The sequence below is a fragment of the Rhamphochromis sp. 'chilingali' genome (assembly GCF_963969265.1).
Source record: "Rhamphochromis sp. 'chilingali' genome assembly, chromosome: 9".
NCBI classification, from domain to species: domain Eukaryota; kingdom Metazoa; phylum Chordata; class Actinopteri; order Cichliformes; family Cichlidae; genus Rhamphochromis; species Rhamphochromis sp. 'chilingali'.
In genome coordinates, this window is record NC_137936.1 from 18,613,289 (window position 1) to 18,632,213 (window position 18,925).

Consider the following 18,925-nt stretch of genomic DNA (forward strand, 5'->3'; position numbering starts at 1 on the left):
TATCTTTAAATCTAATTGAGTATTGTATTTGTGACATATGAGCACACTGAGAAGAAACATAAACAATAAAGACAATAAAACACACCTTCCAGCAAAGAGGAATGGGATGAAACAACTTCTTTGGTATAAAAGGATTTGTGGATTTATTTTTTATTTAAGAATAAGTTTATAAATTAATATCATGACGGAAATAAGTGTCTTTAGTCACAACTCCTAGTTTTATATATATATATATATATATATATATTTTTTTTTTATTTTTTATCGCTAACAGTATGCAACGACCACCCGATTTTGTGCTGTCTTACTCTGGGTGGTGTAAGATGAATATGATACAGGTTATTCTAAACACTGAAACATCAACATCAGTGTTGGAGGACCTTATGAAGGTAAAATCTCATGCTCCACTGAGGAACAAGAACACAGAAAGGATGCAGATCACCTGATGTACACATGTCTGTACCTGTGATTTGGACTGATGGAACTTTCATGAGGCGAAAGCTTATTTATGTGAATTTTTCGTATGTATTGCCCTCTCAGAGACTTTTATGTTTGATATTGACTGACAAAGAAAAAAAACAGATAATGACCATGATTTTTTTATTTCTTAAGAGTATAAATGTTGACCTGCTCAGACAAAGCGCTTCAGCTAAAAATATATTTATAACTGGGATAACAGTATCCGTATTATGATTCAGGTAATATAGTCCAAAAGAAAGAAAGAAAGAAAATAAATTATCTGAATAACAATATTACTTATAATAACAATAATTATAATAAACAGTGTCAAATTAGAATTAATAAACTTTTTCTGTTTGCTTGTTTCTTTTGTGAAAATTCCCATAAAATCGTCCATGAGAAAAAAATCCAGCATATATTCTTTTAAAGTTGCGAAGGGGATCTCTCTTTCTGGGGCACCCCCCTTTTAGTCGCACATATTTACAATATTCACAGTAACTACGAACCTGTTCCGCACACGTTAAACTGCACTCAGGCCGTCAGCGGGAGCACAGGTTTGAGGTGCAATGACATTTTTGTGTTTACATGTCTGTGCCTGACTGAGAGGAAGCAGATTCGTTTTCCATCAAAATTGGTACCTATAGATAAGCAGTAAAAGGTCCTTGACCCTCATCGCACATCTTTTCTCCGACCCACCACTGGCATCATCAGTCGAGATGAAGACACACAAACCGGGTGCCTGTAACACTGTACACACAGTCCTCTAGTTTAGACCCTCATCCCACTTCATGTAACCATCTCAGATTCTTGTAGGCAACTCTACACCACCTCCCCCTCTCACCCCATCGCCGTTACCATGTTGGAGTGGTATGGGTGGCTGAATGACGAGTGTATCGGGGTGGGCGTAGGCAGCATGTGTCCAGTGTGGCTAAAAGGTGGCAAGTGGCCCATGGTCATGTGACCGAGAGAGGCGGCGCTGAAGTGAGCGCTCTTGTCGTGCAAGCTTTTTGAAAACTCCTCGTAGCTGTCGCTGGGCCGCTTGCTCTTTTTGGACTTGTTGGACATTTTGCGGTTGCGTGTCTGTATTCCTTCCTTCTTCATGGTCAGAGGCCGGTTCACCTGCACAGAGAAAGTTTGGTGAAGAGGTGAATAATGAGGTTAAAGTTAGGTGCTGGAGCTCACACCTAGAAGTATTAAATGTTTGTGAAAATAGCAAAATATATTTCAAAAGTCAAAAATCAATTATGCATTAATCCATTCCTTCTTGCTTGTCCTGTCTGTAGCCGTTGGTTCCCACTGCAGTGTAAACCTTGTAAAGCTAGTTTTGTATTTACTGGACTATAATTTTTCATCAAAATATAAATCAATATATGTCAAATCAAAGAGGACTAAATTGTCCAGCTGTTGAGGACAGTTTTCAGCTGCTAATTAATACACAATGCACTCCAGGGACTGGTCACAGCAACAGCATCATGAATCATGCATGGTGGATTAACTACAATAAACTGTAATGCACATGCATGGCATCAAGTAGCAGCACCACTCAGTGCAATTCACTAACTACAAGTTATAAACACTGTCAGTTTTTAAAAGAGAAATATGCACATCCACAACCACAGAGTCCTTTTTTTATACCTTGAGCTTTAATGCTATTCATATGGAGGCTGGGCTGGTGGCAGTCCCACTATATAACAGTCCCACCATTGTGACTCTCAAGGGGATTACGCCTACCATGGAAACAATAAAGCACAAAGAAAGAAAACACCAACGAATGCAACAGTGTCTGAGAGTAAAACAACCCTTTGTCTCTCTCTCTCCCCCTTTCCTCTCTGTCCTCTCCCTCTCTTTTCTGCCTCTCCTATCACTCAGCAATCAGGGTAAACTGCCCGCTCACTTCCCGTCTACTGGACCCCAAACTGGGGATCGAGGATAAAAACTTACATTGTGCAGTTTATAGTAGAGGCCGCAGGCGTTGCACACCGGGTCCCCATTCGCATTACGCCTCCAGAGTGTGGTGGTGGTCGTCTGACAGTTAGCACAACAGGTGCCTGCTCGTCTGGCTGCAGACTGGAAGAATAAATATCAAGCTCTGATTAGAGCACAGGAAAATAAGGCATGTATGCAGAAATCTAGAATAGACTTAACTTTCTAATCCAGTGATTTATACTGTTTTGTGACATTAAGGTCGCAACTGTTGACTCACAAAATTTGTTTTTATTGGACCATAAGAAAAAATAATAATAATCAAATTGTGGAGAATGCTCATGTTGTGTTCCCATGAGCATGTGTGACATTTTCAAATGCTTTGTTTTCAGTCCAGTGACATTTAATGATGACATTCGCTAACATGGAAGAATAAGAAAAACACAAGCTGGCAGTGACCGGGCTTAAAATCAGTGGCTCTTTGTGACCTTTACTAATAAAATTATGATTGATCACTAATTGTTATTATAAGAAAACAAATGTTTTGGTGACTAATAGTGGCAGCTCTGTTTAACTGATGTTAGCTAGCTCCTCAGTGTATTCACAGTTGATATAAAATGTATTATTATGATGTCATGTGGGAAATAGATTTTGATAGAGTATTGTGGTAACATCAGTGACTTCAAATTATGTTTATGCCCCGTTTTTAAAAAGATAAATAAATAAATTAAAAAGCCAAATGAATCTGGGGTCATACGTCACACCTGATTGCGTCATGCTTTTAGGTGAATCCTTTTTTCACTGAACACCATCATGACTCTAAATGTTCCAGTTATTGGTACTTCACTAAAAATTAAGTGTGACGTCGACACGTCGTTCAAGCATTTTTCCAGCTTTTTTCTTTTTCTTTTTTTTTCTGTGAACAGAGTGAAAGTAAGCGTACCCGGGGTGCACTGTGGCACACATCAACAGTTAAGCTTTGCCCCTTCTCCTTTTGTTTAATTTTTTTTTAATGAAATGTATTTGCTTTCCTTTCTGTGTTGTGGACGGAAAACCTGACCACTAGAAAGTGAGGTCTAAGCTTGCTAGCTAGTTAGGAGGCCGCAGGAGGAAGCTGGCACTGGCCCGCCGCTTTATCTGGACCGGTCAGATATCCGGATAGGAAACAACTGGAAGGCTTCTGAATACAAGACGCATTCGGAGCTCTGCGAGCCCGGGCCGACGTATACGGAAAGCATGCGTGATATATGATCGTATATGCATTTATTCTGCACTTAATGGCTTCGGGATTTTTTTTAAATATTATTATTTTTAGATAAAGCAGAGAATGAATCCTTTGCTATTATCCATCTCTGCTGAAAGGATTTAATTCGGGAAGTGACAGCCTTCAGCGCGCATCAGCCCGTCTGATCAATGCAGGTTTTTCTCTGGCCGATTCACGTTTATATTTACAAGATTATTAAGACAAGACCTTCTCTTGTTTTGTGCTTGGTCTTAATTATTAGCCTTTCCTCATCTTCTTTACCATCTTTCCTTCGGTGCCAAGGTGTTTTGCGATGCTTGTATTTCGTCGTCCCTCCCGTAGCCAGTGGGATTTAAATATTACTTCTACAGAACGCTATTCTCATTAGAATAAATTACACTTTGACATGTTTAACTATCAGTTCCCTCGGGGGCTCCTAATGTATTGATCCGCTGTGCCTTTGGTCCGAGCTTTTTAAAGCGCTCTCCACAAATCCTGGTGTAAAGTGTGGTGGCCCACACAGCTACACAGCTGCTTCCTACTGCAGCTGACAAACTGTAAACACAGCAGCTGAGCAGCTGCAGGTGGTTCCACGAATGCATTTCAGGTACAAAGATATAATTATTTATTTATTATTATTTCATTTTAATATTCTGCAGCCAAAAGCTGACGCTGAAAAAAATACAAAAAGCTGGAAAGTAGCATTCTTGTTGCTTCTTTCCTTAAAATTAGATTTCACCATAACTGTGACTTATCTTGTGTTAACTGTGTTAAACAATTGCTAGATGAATTCACAGTAATCAGTGGGATGGGTGTGACATAAAGTTGGAGCTGAACGCTGACCTACTTCTCTGTGAAGCGGTTCATAATAGGAAATATATGTTGCTGATGATTCAGTTCTTTATTGTCCCTTTAAAACAATTTGTCTGACAAACAGCTTTGTTTTGCTTTGTTTACTTACACACACACACACACACACACACACACACACACACACACACACACACATGCACACACACGCACATAATCTTTACTAAATCCCAGTCACCATACAAATTGTCAAAATATCAGCACAGCATATAGCAGCATTATGACCCATACAGTGTCAGCGAGGCTCCGAGTTGTTTTGATGGATAGTAATGATGGCCCTGCTATCGATGACAGTATCAGAAGTAGCTGTAATAATGATAACAAAACAATTCAGAGAGATCCACTCTGTGAACAGTCTGAGGTAAAGGAGCAAGAGGTGAGTGAGAAACACAATTCCTGGAAACTGATTGGGAAAATATAACTTTCCTGGAATTGTACCTCATTCCCCTCACCCTTCACCTTACACTCTTTTATTTACTACCCTGCACAATGCATACACACAAACACACACACATGCATGCATAGCCATTCAATTCCATATAAAGAGAGCAATGGACTCACCAGCCTGCGTTTAGGCTTGATCAGTGGTCTGTTCTGGCCATTCATCTTGTGGTACAGCCCACAGGCGTTGCACAGGTAGTGTCCGGTGCTGTCACGTCTCCACAGAGGTGTAGAGGTAGCTCCACAGTTTACACACTCACGGCCATCTGAAGGAGAACACACATGGACATTTGTAAAAACTGCCACCTAATTTAGAGCTTAGCCTGCGGGCTGTATTTATTCTTGGTGTTGATGTGTGCAAGTGTGCGCGGACATGTTTCATTTAGGTGGCAAGGTTGATGTGGCAGCTCTCCCAGCAGTTGTAATTCACACTGACAAACAACTTATTTTAAGCCCATTAAAGGTAAAATAATCTGCTTTTGTATCAAGTGATGGTTTATTTAGAGAAGAAATTAATATCTAAATGTGTTATACTAGACAATGAAGTGACTCTTTCAGAATTTACACTATCAGATGCACAAAGGAGCCAAAAGCTGACTTTATTGTTCATCTCTGCTTCATACTCAATTTCCAAGGCTTCAACATCAAGTCTTATTTTTCTTCTAAAATAAGTCTTGACATAAAACACCTGTAACGCTACATTAAATACATTTAATTATTTTCAAGTACTTAAAAAAATGCCATATAAGTATGTTGTTGTCAAAGAAATACACTTGTAGCCAGTTAGGATTTCATACATCATAAGAATAATAATTAATAAAAAGATAGTTTGGGTTTCCCTGGACTTTGTCTCTGGTAACAAGTTGGTCAAACACAATCAGGCTTGAAGCTGATCTATTATCAAATAACAATCAGGACAATGTATTAATGTCTTATGTAACAGAGAAGCGACTCTTAGCCTAAATACTGAGGTTTTTGGCTCCGTGCGCCTGCGGATCATCCTTTCACACCTCTGGGCTGGATCCAGTTCACTGTTCGCGCGGCCAGCTCAGGCAATTACAAAGTCACGCTCAACAAAGGAGATTTATCAAAGTGGCTCTGTGCTGGAGATCTGTGGAGTGTATATGCTCCGGTCTGTAACATCATTCCCTCCGAGAAAACGCTAATAAAAAAATGTATTTAGTAGTTGTTTTTCTACTTGTGTTTCACAAATGTGAAAAATTAATGAGGCAATCAGCACAGCGTGCACATAACAACTGACTGGCTGTGTTTAGTGTAAATTGCGGAGGAACTCAGTGCAGAATTAGGACGTAATTCATAAACAGACATTTTTTTAATATATTAAACTGATTTATGCTCTTATAATGTGGATGACAGTAAAAGACCTGGGAAAATAAACGTCCTAAAACGGCGTCTAGTTAAGGTTGTATTCTCTTGGTAAATGGTGCTCCTGTAAATATTTAAAATTATTTTTATTTAATTTTATTTAATAGCAGCTATTGTGTTGGTGGTGATTCTAACTGTGGCATTTAAAAACTACTCTAGGTTTAATAAACAATTGGCTTGTATTTTTTTACTGACTGGCCATAATTACCGAGAGTGAAAAATCAGTTTATTATTATTAACAAATTGCGTGAATTTAAAGGAGGTTAAAAATCGCCAAAGCCAAACGAGTTACGCAAACCAAGATTTCTGCTTCCTAAGTAAAAAAGCCCAAACAGCAGGGCGCCACAGATCGTTTTAAAAACGCATACATCGCGGTGGTTTGTGATTTCCCTAGAGTTAAACATTCTTTAGGTTTAGTTTAGGCTGGTAAAAAAAAATTAAACTGAACCGCTTAAACAGCAGTCCTGCAATAAGATCGTTACATAGACAGACTTTACATACAGGTTCTGGCTTTGTATTTTCACATTTACTTTGTTTTATGTGTGTATTTAAATGTGTGTGAGCTGGACTCACCGGTGCAGGACCGTGTCTTGCCTTTGTTCTTGGTAGTGAAACTGGATGAGCCCAGCAGGCTGCCCGGGTGGAACAGGCTGCTGCCGTACTCGTGGGCCGCTGGGAAAGAGTAGGGAGCGTACGTCGGTATGGGGTGGTGGGTGGTGGGGGTCTGGGCGTTCATGGAGGCCAGGCTGCTTCTCAGCGGACTGGAGCCCTCCATCTTCATGCCCTCTGGCAGAGACACTTGGTATTTGATAGATTCCTTCTCGTCGATTCTGGTAGTGGACGACGGAGATGCAGCCCCTGGATCCGGCGACACGTCTTTGGGTGGCGTAGGGGGGAAAGTGTACAGATGAGTGCCGGAGTGGGACGGCGGCGTTAAAGAGGATGCTGAGACCGTGTTTGAACTGCTGCTGCACGGGTAAACGGCGGAGAGAGCGCCGGGGGACGCAGAGCCAGGGTGGTGCAGGCTGGGCTTACTGAAAGGGCTCACGGCCCAGGCGTTGTGGTGGTGAGCCGAGAGGGCAGGTTTCCCTCCGTCAAGCCACGAAATCCCCGGGCTGTGAAGGAGATGAGGCCGACAGACCTGAGTCCCCGTCAGACGAGCTGTGAAGCAGAAGCAAACTTGTTATTGTGGAGCCGATTCCGACTGTGGCGGCTGCAGGTTTAGAGGCAGAAATAGCAAAGACTTGTTGATACACAGGCCTGTTAAACACGTTAATAAAGTAGCATAATATATTTGTAACAGAAATGACAACAGTATGCTCTGAACTATGCGTGCGTAAAAGCAGGTTAGGACCGCACTGTAAAAAACTTCTAATCTAATAAAATGAATAAAAAACAAATAAACCATCCAGACTGTGAAATACAAACATTTGGGTCAATGTAAAATGCCCCAGTTTATAAGAATCATAAGCCTGCGAGTTATTTATAGGCAACATAAAATAGAAAATAAATTAACAGACGTTTTCACAACAACCTGCAGGTACATTTCAGGTTAACTACTGCCTTTTTAATGCCGTGACAAACATCAACTCAGCGCACATGTAGAAATGTGTTTTCTCTTCTGTTTCTGATAGACTCCCGATAAGCCAGCTGTTCCTGAGTTTCTGTGTTTATTGTGTTCGTTATTGTGTTCGTTGAAGTTGCACGCCTGCGTTAACTCCATCTTACCGTGCGCCTGGCTGTAGGACACTCTGGCCCTGGCAGGGTTGGGGTAGTATGGGTTTCCTTGTGAGTCCAGGTGATTAAAGAAAACATCCACCTCATCCGGAGGCAGGAGCTGCGCCGTGGGCTCCATGTAGTTGTGCCCCAGGCCGGGATGGTGAGAGTCTGGGTGTTGTCCGTTCAGCACGGCGTGGGGATGCACCCAACGGGGCTGATCGGCAGCCACGTCCATCTCTGTGACTCTCTGTAGCGCCTTCACAAAGTCAAACGATATCCAGGTAGGAAGGGGACAGAATACCCCTGAAATATCTCTCCTTCACGAGGTTTTCACTCTCGTCCACTCACAGCACAGAACTGGAGCTTTGGCTTTCGTCCCTCCCTAACTCAGCTCCTCTCCTCTCCTGAACATTCAGTCGAGTTTGACACTGGAAACCTGCAACAAGTAAACATCACAGGTTAATATTTAAAAAGCAGAGGTATTGTGCAGGCTTGTAGGCATCGGTGCACTAAATGCAGATCGTATGGATGAATCTGGTGCACTAATGATGCAGCGGTAGAAAAAAACAAAAACAACACACCAAAAAAACCTCAAAACACACATCATTCAACACATCATTCTTTACACCCATCAACGGGCTGATATTCTGCTGTGCGACAATAAGGTAAACATATCTTACCTTTGACAATATTTTATCTACAGTATCCGGTCGGGTGATTCCTCTTTGGAAAACGGCTGTCTGTCCGCGTTTGCTGCTGCAGGTCCTCTACAGTTTACGATTGTGTTTGTCAGAGTAAACTCTGTCCACTGGGACTTAAAGCAACACGTATAACTGTGGCTGACAGCGCGGGGCCTGGCTTGTTAAGCTCATAGGCGGAGTCTCCAATAAAGCTTGGACCCAGCCAATTGAAAACTACCTCCGCAAAACCTCAGAGGCAGCGCCTGCGCCCAGAAAATCACGGAGACATTTCTGTAATATTCCTGCAGACATTGTCTGGCTGCTTGAGGCCAGGCGTGTGCAACTTTTATTGAATTTTAGGTCCCACGCTGTTTAAAATTCGCCAAAAATACATTTTTAAAATGTTTAGTGCATTTAGAATCAGTGTGAAATATAAAGCTCCCCCCAAGCCTACATGCATTTCAGCCACCGTGGCTAAGAGATCAGCTTCAACAAATCAGTATTTCTTGTTCGAGTGTGTCAGTCTGTTGCCGCATCTTATTTTGCAGGCGGTTTATTACATGAGACAGCTCCATATACAGCGAGCTCGCTGCTGTTTAATTAATAAAGGTGGGCTGATCATTTTCTTTAATGTATACATTAATGTTCCGATGAAGAAGCCATACTGGCAGCGTCGATAATGTTTATTAATCACCTTTTTATGTATCCAGTTATAAAATGAAGGAGTCAGTATTGCATGTCATTTTATTTGTGGTTACACGTTATTATTATTATTTTTTTTAAATATGTTTAATGGTTTGTTTTGCTGTGTGCAAGCTGAAAGCTCTCTCTCTCTCTCCCTCCTCGCTGCTTGATTGACAGACAATAATTGGAGAGGGAGCGCGTGCAGCCCCGGCCGGCAAACGCTGCCGCCTGCTTGACGCCGTCTCCTGACGTCAGTGCATCTTAGTGAAGAAAAAACAGATTCAGCAGGACATGAACTTTTTCCAAGACTGAGGGACCAGCAGAGAGAGGGAGAGATTTATCGGACTGTACTGTAGTCCCAGCGGATGAACTCGAGGAAGGACACTGCAACTGATATTTACACTTTGGGAGCATTAATAATACATCAAGTACATCCTCCTGACCCTGCTGTGATTTCGAAGAACAGGCCAACAACCGCCAATCGAACAGCAAAGATTGGGAAGAGGGCAGATTAAAGATTAGATTCGATTAGATTAAAAAGTTTGACTGTGTAAATGTCCTCATTATTTATTCTTTTTTTTTCAAACGCTCATTAAAGTTGTCTTTTGTGTGCAAACGCACTATCTATCTATCTATCTATCTATCTATCTATCTATCTATCTATCTATCTATCTATCTATCTATCTATCTATCTATCTATCTATCTATCTATCTATCTATCTATCTATCTATCTATCTATCTCTCTCTCTCTCTCTCTCTCTCTCTCTCTCTCTCTCTCTCTCTCTCTCTCTATATATATATATATATATATATATATATATATATATATATAAAATTCGTTTTAAGCAGTATTAAGAGGACATCCATAGCATAAAGAAAGCAGAGAATACCAGAGGGACAAGTGAGCAGTATTAGAGCTCATCAGCATGATAATGTGGAAATACACATGCTTTGAGTGTGAGCCCTTTTGATCTGGTCTGGCGATAAAAACCTTATCGGCAGCGAACATCCACTTCCATTTTAGGACTTGACATTAATTCTATCCACCCTTTTATTTACGGCTCTTTTTCTCACACGAGCCCAGGAGAAAGAGAGAGGTCGCTCCCCGATTCAGCTCTGAGAATTTCATTATAGGGCGAAAAAGGAAGTGGTTTCCCCTCATAATAAACGCCGAGCAGACTTACAGAAAATAGAGTAAAATAAAATAAAATAAAAAATTCTAAACGTGTTACACATAAATGCAATGATCTACGCGAAATCACAAATTATTATTATTATTATTATTATTATTATTATTATTATTATTTGTTATTGTCGTCGTTGTTGTTGTTGTTGTTGTTTTTACTTGCTGCTTTAATTTTTTTGCTTTTAATTATTTTCAAGTGCCTGTTACATTGATGTGTGCGTGTGAGACTGAAGGAGAGAGAAAGAGAAATCCAATCCTGGTGGGATCCTTGGATCCCCTGATTATAGCCCATCCCGGGGTAATTTTTCATCGGTGCTGGCTAATCTTTGTTCTTTGTGAAGATAATAAATAGCCTAATCGTTATCAGCGAGCTGCTGGAGGTGTCGGGGAGAATGAGGCTGATCGGCCCGGGAAATAGGCTCCAAAGTGCCGCGGAATAAATGGCATTTCTTATCTCTCTCTCCCAGATTATCGCCGCCTTTTCAAACTCGCACAACAAATACATCTAATGCAGCGAATGCATCACTTATACTGGACTAGATCTGTGTGAATGATTGATAGATAAACAGATAGAGAGAAGAGGGGCGGCGGGGGGTGATGTTGGCTATTATTTACAAGTTTAATGTTGTGCATGTGCAAAGTCTTTATTCGGTGCATTTGACAGCATAAATACAGCTTGGCTTCCCATTATTTTTGGGTTATCTGCAGGAGCCATCTGAGGTTCCGGCTCTTTGTTGTGGGATATCTAATTTCTTTCTTCTTGGATTTGACTGCATAAGAGTTAAACAGACGCAGCCGCTCCAAGCAGAGAGAAGAAGAAGAAAAAAAATTGAATAATGTTTTCACGTGTTGGAAATTTTGCAAATGGCAAAAGCAGGCGATAAGCCTCGCAACGGTTTGGTAACAGGGCAGAGATTGATATTTGTTTATTTAATCAGTCATGATCATGGCTGAAATCACGCATGACTCCGTATTGTTTGAAAAAACTCCTGCTCATTTAAATAACAGAATAAAAATGTTTGGTATGTTTGAAGGAAATTAGGCTATTCTGAAATTCTCCCATAGCCCCAAGTTGAAAAGCAAATTTCAACAAAGAGAACGGTTCTACCATCATTTGTCATTTCTGCTATGTCAGGAATTTCGATATAAAGAGAACACTTTTATAAGACAATATGCTGTTGATAAAACTAATCAGGACAAAGCCTGTGGTTCAGGGCTTCATTCAAAGAAAAGGAAAATCAGTGTTCCGTCATGCAGACAAAAAGAATAGGAGGAACCTTTTTTTGTTGTTGTTGTACTGTGGATACGTGTGTTCGTGGGGAGTGATCGGTTAATGCAGAAAAAAGGTATTTTCCAATATATACAAACTGGATGCTTAATAACTTGGCAGCTGCAGCAGGCCTGGGTGCTGCTGATGGTCTCCAGGGTAACGCAGATAACAGCGCAGTCATTTTCCATATCGTACAGTCTATTATATTCAAGGATTAGTTCTCCTTCCCGAAAAGGTCAAACAGAAAGTCAAACCAGGCAAGAGCGCTCCTCCTCGCTCCACTCCCCCTACAATGACAGAGCATTTCCCATTTCTCTCCCCCCCCCCCCCCCCCCCCTTTTTTTTTTTTGTTCATATTGCACCAGTGTGAGGGCCTTTGCTCAGATGCTTTGATAGATGCAAGCATCGCGGACAACAAACCTCTTTGCATGTTCCTAATAGCACTAATTCTGGGTTGAAGACTGTGACAAATTACATAAGGCTTCAAAGTGAGGTAGCATATCAGTCTTTGCAAACCCCTTCAAGTTGTGCCCAAGTCTGAGAGAAGATAGGGGTAGGTTGATGACTCCCGCACAGACGTAATCACAGTCCTTCAAACGCTGCCGGTAATCTGCCTGCATAGGTTACTCTAAAGTATATATTTTGAAGGCAGCTGAGTTAATACGTGAAATACCAGAGATGACCATTTAAAAAGTCTTTTCTTCTTCTTCCTTTCAGAGCTGATTGCTGAGACATCACAGCGGTGTGTGACAGTTATTCCTGAAGTCAAAAGTTTTCCTTTTATAGCAAGTTTTTTGCGACAGGTCATTAAGTGCACATGATTTAACATCTAATGGAAATGAATGAATGAATGAATAAAGGGTGAGTTTAGAAGCACTTATAGATTAGATTAGATTCTGCAGTCAATAAAAAAATAATGGGAAAATAAAATAAAGTTCCTTAAAGTAGTGGGTCTAATTTAAAAAAACATAAAACTGATGTAATTCTCAGTTTCATTTTATTCAAAGTTACTTTTAAAACAGTTTGTTTTTTATTTGATTTTTTTCTTTATTAGAAATTTAGCATCATTCGAATTTGTTTGATTTCATGGATAATTAAATGTTTAGATAACTTAATTACTTGAATTAAAATTCAATTTGAATTAGTATGTATGTAATTATATGTATTTTCCGATTTTATTGGATTGAGCATACAGTGACAGCCAGTGTTCAAGAATCCTTTTAAATAAAGTGAATACATAAAAAATTACAAATATGACGTCCATTTAAAAAAAGTTAATCTCTCGGCAGCTTTTTGAATAACTTGTTAGAGCTAGACTAATTCTTGGCCTGCAAATTAGGAGGACTCCTAATGGTAAGACAAAACTGTGCTGCTGGTTGAAATAATCAGGCAGACAGTGACACCTAGGGGAGAGTAGTAGTTCTGTTCACCCTGATTGGGAAGATTTAGATTCTGCTTCATTGTATATTTTGCAGCAAAAAAAAAAAAGGGGTGGGGGTGGGGTTTAAAAAGGCCAATGACTAAACCTTTGTATTTTTCACCACCATCATCCAGAAAACAAATGTGCCACAATGCTTTTGAGAGAAAGTTGTTCATCCCTTAAAGTGTCTGAGATTTACAGGATCTATGCCGAGGAGCAGCGATGCTGTAATCTTTCCTTTTCCTTATGCACAGTTTACACTTTATAAAAATAACCATAGTTAGGCCGCTGTCCTTCATGCTAGCAAGCTGCTGAGCAATGAGGTTAACAAAACGGGCCCAGCAGCCTCAGCACCTTAATAGTGTCATTAACAGATTCTTATTTACACTGTAATCCAGTGATGTGTTCTAACATATGCCCACTGTGGTGACCCCTTGTGACAACAGAGCAGTTGTAGCTTTTTATTCTGTAATTACTGATTCTTCCCTATTTTCTAAACTCCTGTTGTCCACACATCTCAGTGAAAAACTATTTCAGCATCTTGAATATCTTTAAATATTCTCATTTGATCTTGCATTTCTCTCTGTGTAGCTTTTCTTAGTCATTACAGGTCATAGGTTCACTTCCTGCCCAGAGAGCAGCAGGATATGAGAGTTTACAACACCTTGTCACTAACCACTTGTCAATCAATCTCTGTTTCACTGCAGCTGTCCGGGGAGTTGTAGAATTCAAAACAACCTTTTCTCCCCCCTCAACCTTCACGTGTTCATCAATATCACTTCATCATTCTTTTGTTTTGTCTTTGTGCTAATCCAGTTCCTGTGGGTAGAGTGAGTGTACGTCCGAGTGTGCAGTGTATATGTTAAGGTGTGCGCTCAGTAAGGACTGTTCAGGGAAAATGGCCAGAAGTAAAACTAAAGGCTGAATTTGATAGTGACTTGTAACTTTTTCTACATTTTCTGTTATTACGACACCAAACTGAATAAGATAAATATGTACACAGTTTAAAAGGAGATTCTCTGTGCCAATTCATCAAGTTCAGCTTCAGATGCCCCTTGTTCATTTCTGTTTCTGTCAGTCAACCAGGAATCTTTAATGAGTTTTTCACAGATTAAATCAAGTAAAGTTAACCTCCAGAAATAGCCAGAGGAAATTTATCACCATCTATATGACAGAGACTTTGATGGATTTTATGAGGGCTTCAATAAGAAATTTACAATCAAAAGAACCAGTTTTGACCAGAAGAAATCAGTCTGGAGCTGCAAAACATATTCTAGCTTTATGACGAGAGTGACACAGCTTATTTATCTAATTTAATGTTGCATTTGCATGCAGTAATATCATGTTTTGTTGCTGTTATGAACTTACAGCAGTCATCTTTATTACCAACCGATTTTAAAATGCTTTAAAAAATTTTAATTTCCATTCATCTTATTAATCAGCTAGTTTTTTGTTATGTGGCTCTGGGAGCCACAGGCTCGAGACCCTTGGACCAAACATGCATTTTTTGCATGCTCTGCATCTACATGTGCATATGTTCTGGTACACATGGTGGTGTTGTGTGTTTTTGCATCTGTCTGCTCATTCTGTGTCTGATCCTCAATGATTTCCCGTCTATAAATCCCCAGACTTTCTGCTTGGCTTAAGCTGATTCTACAGAGCTAACCTATCCTATATGTCACACGCACATCAGACACAGAGGCGCTGAAAAAAAGACATCTGATCCATTCCTGTCTCTTACTTGGTCTTTGTGTAAAAAGATGCCTACAGCACACACACACACACACACACACACACACACACACACACACACACACACACACACACACACACACACACACACACACACACACACACACACACACACACACAATAACAAAGGAAAATCTCGTAGCATTTACAGAAATTCAGTGTGGCTTTTGCGGCTGCTCAGGCAGAAGACAGTGAAGTCATCAGAGTGCAGTGACAGAGTGTGTGTGTGTCTGTGTGTGTGTTTTCCCTCTTTGCCACAACTTTCTGCAGGTGCAAGAGAGAAAGCTACAGAGAGAAGAGAAACACAGCTGACCATTGGGCTGCTTTACCACATCCTTCATACTGAACTTTACACACACACACATATGCTCATGCACACATGTACGCACATTCATTCTTTCTCTCTCAGTATTCATATTTCATAATTTGACAAGCACAGTGTGCATATTTAAAGGATTTATTGGATTATTAATTGTGAAAGGTCTTCCTGGTATATTATGATGAGCTGCTTCTGACCCCCTGGAGGTCGCCCGCATGAATTTTGTTGTCAGCAGGTATTATCAGATTAGATAATCCTTTGATTTGGAGTCTGCCTGATCAGCACTCTCAATCGTTTCACCCCCTCTCCTGTTATTTTCTCCGTCTTTCCCTCACATCAGAGGTGGATTATTATGGAATTGCATGAGACGTAAATGCTGATGGAAGTAAAGCGCTTTGGAGCAATAATTCACGACACTGAGAGCACGCCATGTTCCTCTCCTGTACTCGCTAAAAGAGACTGAGGCTATACAGGGCAGCAGGCAAAGGCCTGGCCACTCAGCAGATGTGAAACCAGTAAGATGCCTTTGGGAGATCTTAGAATGAGGAGATTTGTATCACAGCTGTGCAGCAGACACATTTGCAGGATGGCAGCTAAAGATGAGCAAATGAAGCACCTACACAGCATCAATGATAGCATTAATGTGGTGTTTCTAATAAAGTGCTTGTGAGCATGTACATTCATACACATGTGAGTGAATCAGTGAACCAGCTTCCTTCTGTGTTAAAAACACTGAAGATTCATTTCTATGAGCAGCACATTTAATACGCAAGTGGTCAACTTTAATCTAATGTTGAAGTTGCTGCTTTAAAGTATCAAGTGAAGCTTTCTTATTATACCAGAAGTTCATCAAACACTGTTTTATCAAAACTATTATAACTGATTACATAAAATTTAAATGTCATGAATGACTAATTTTGATGTAAAGCTTATTGACTTTATTCACAAGTATTCAACTTTTTGATTTAAAAAAAGTGCTGTACCAGCAAGCACTGCAATAATTTTAGTCTCCAAAAGATTTTAAACATGCTGAATGTTAATCACATAAATATTTAGTTAATTAAAAGTTGTTGTTTTTTGTGTTAGAAAAAACCCTGCAGTGCCTCCGCTCCCTGCCTGCAAACCCTCTCCACCTCCACTTTCATGCGCACATTCATGCATAAAGATGGAGCGAGGCCTGCCACTTGGCGCCCTCTGAGCCCTCCCTCCCTCCTCTCCCCTCCTCACCTCAGCTCCTCACCACATCAGGATACACTTGTTCTGGTGAATTCCGGTTTCAAACGGAACGCTGCCTTTCTCTGGTTTTTTGTAGGACCAGTATTAAAAGCAGGCACATGCTGTCTCTCAGTGGTCCTGTGGTCAGGGAAACAAGCCTCTAACGGCCTGTTATACTCACACACCTTTCAAACCTCACCCGCTCCTGCTTCCTCCCCACCCTCAAGCCTTCCTCCTACTTTCCTTGCACTTGACAGCCGCCATGCATGCCCTTATCGCAATGAGAGCAGGTTAAAGTATGAAAAGTTCCTTCCACTGCAGGCCACTAAGTTCATCCTCCCGCCTCCTCCATGCTGTCACCTCACCAGATTCTTTTCTACTATGCAGTGCTGCTGAGCCCGAGGCTCATTTACACCACAGTCCGCATTAACACACCTGTTTTGTAATTTTGTAAAGTCTTAATTTCAAAAACTTACATCACTATGAGCAGATTTTGTCCTTTGACCTCCAGTACCAATTATGGCGCCCCCAGTGTTGAAAAGAGGCACGGCAACCTGAAGCTTACAGTCAAGTCAGGGCTGTTGTGCTTTCAGCGGTTCTCTGAAACCTTATGAGTTGAACAAAACTTATCAAAACCCCTGAAATAATTTGGAATAACATATATGGCTTCAAAAAATAAGACCTCAGTTATTGTTTTTACTCATCGCACTTCACATAAACAGGCTGTAGGTTAAGCACAGTTATTGTCTCCGGCTGTTTATTTTCTGACAGAGCACAGTGTTGCTATTGTTCTCTCATTTCTATAGACACTTTGTTTGCCTTGTTTGCTATAGACTACTGTGCAGTTTCTCATGTGAAAGTTGTTTTCCAGATTTGCTCTAAGCAACATTGCCACCTGCTGTTAAACACATGGATGGGAATATCACACTCCTACAACTTCAGTCATTTTCAGCAGTCAAAAAAGGGGCAGCCCACATTTAAAACTCTCTCTGCCTTCATCCATGTTCTTAAAAAATCCTTTGAGTGTGAAGAGAGATTATATTCATTTTGGAGCCAAATCTGAGGAAAAACACAAAATGTTTCCAGGGTGAAATATTGAAGTGTTTTGTGAAGTCTTACTCTGCATTTCAATATGATATAAAGAGAAACTGAGATTATTATTAATGTTTGGTGGACTGATGGATATTACCTGGATAAACAGATTATTTGATTGGGAAACTTTTTTTCCCCCATTTGCAGTGATTATTGGCCACCTATCCATATTATAAGAGCTCATCCATTTCAGGGTCACAATGGGGCTTGAGCAGGTTCCAGCTTTCATAAGGTGAGATGCAGGACTTACCCAAGATAGGTTAAGAGTCTATCATAGGGCATTTGAGATCATATTATATTTTTAAGTTTTTGTAACCAGATGGGCTGTTCTAAATTTTCTACATCATGTGAAAGATTATAAAAACATATTTTATAAGCACCACAAAAATAAATAAAAATAAAAATAGAGCCTCCTGCAGAAAGATGAACACACTACTACTAACATGAGTTCTGTTTTAAATCTGATATTTTCTTGTGTCACTTAGAAATAAATGACACATATCTGAACTTCCCTCAGAGGAGCACAGTGTTTCTCAAAGGGATGTGCTGGCTAACCGCTGCCCAGTCTGGGCTTCCGGCCCTGGGGCAGCAGAGCCTGCTGATACCCCTCCGCACCCCTCCGCACCACCACTATCACCCCACTCCAGACACTGTGCCAGGATACTGTGGTGACACAACCCTGGGCGTCTGTTCCTCCCTTGTCAACAAGACTGATGGATGCAGAAAGGAGGAGAGAAGAAGAGATCAGGAGGAGTGATTGAATTTATTGAAAGCAGTTGCAGCTCGGAGCATGAAGAGTCAAAAAGGAGGAAATTTGAGAAGGTCTGAACAACATCAGTCAAACTCTTATTAAGTGATAGAAAGCAAAAATAGAGAGTGATGATGAACAGAAAGTGGTAGGAAAAGGTTTTTGCTCCATTTATTGATGACATAGAGTGAAAATTGATTTAGATACTGAGCTTGATTTTTAGACGTTCATCTCTATACAGGCAGAATCTCTTAAAGATTAAAAAAAAATGAATTTAGATTGACAGAATTTTATCCTGGTTTTAATTTCTTTTGTGTTGACTTCACATTTCATCTTCAGCTGAGACAAAGCTTTTCTCAGTCTCTAAAATACAACCAGGAGCCACCAGGGGGCAGAACACAGAGCCATCCAGCTTTGTTTCCAGCACACACGAAGACACACAGAGAAAATTAAACTAGAAAGCTGATATGTATAATAGGTTTTATGGGTGATTGATCATAATTGCTTATTGTTAGCC

The 18,925-nt window shown here is 40.4% G+C and overlaps 1 protein-coding gene across 1 annotated transcript; it reads right to left on the bottom strand.

Annotated features, from left to right (window-relative positions):
* Window positions 1-531: 531 nt before the first annotated feature.
* Window positions 532-8,860, bottom strand: gata2b (GATA binding protein 2b). Its single transcript, XM_080891402.1, has 6 exons — window positions 8,722-8,860; window positions 8,051-8,477; window positions 6,896-7,483; window positions 5,057-5,202; window positions 2,401-2,526; window positions 532-1,578 (listed from the first exon to the last, which is right to left on the bottom strand). The coding sequence occupies exons 2-6, from the start codon at window positions 8,274-8,276 to the stop codon at window positions 1,297-1,299; spliced, it is 1,368 nt and encodes a 455-aa protein (XP_080747528.1). The 5' UTR covers window positions 8,277-8,477; window positions 8,722-8,860; the 3' UTR covers window positions 532-1,296.
* Between the last annotated feature and the right edge of the window lie 10,065 nt (window positions 8,861-18,925).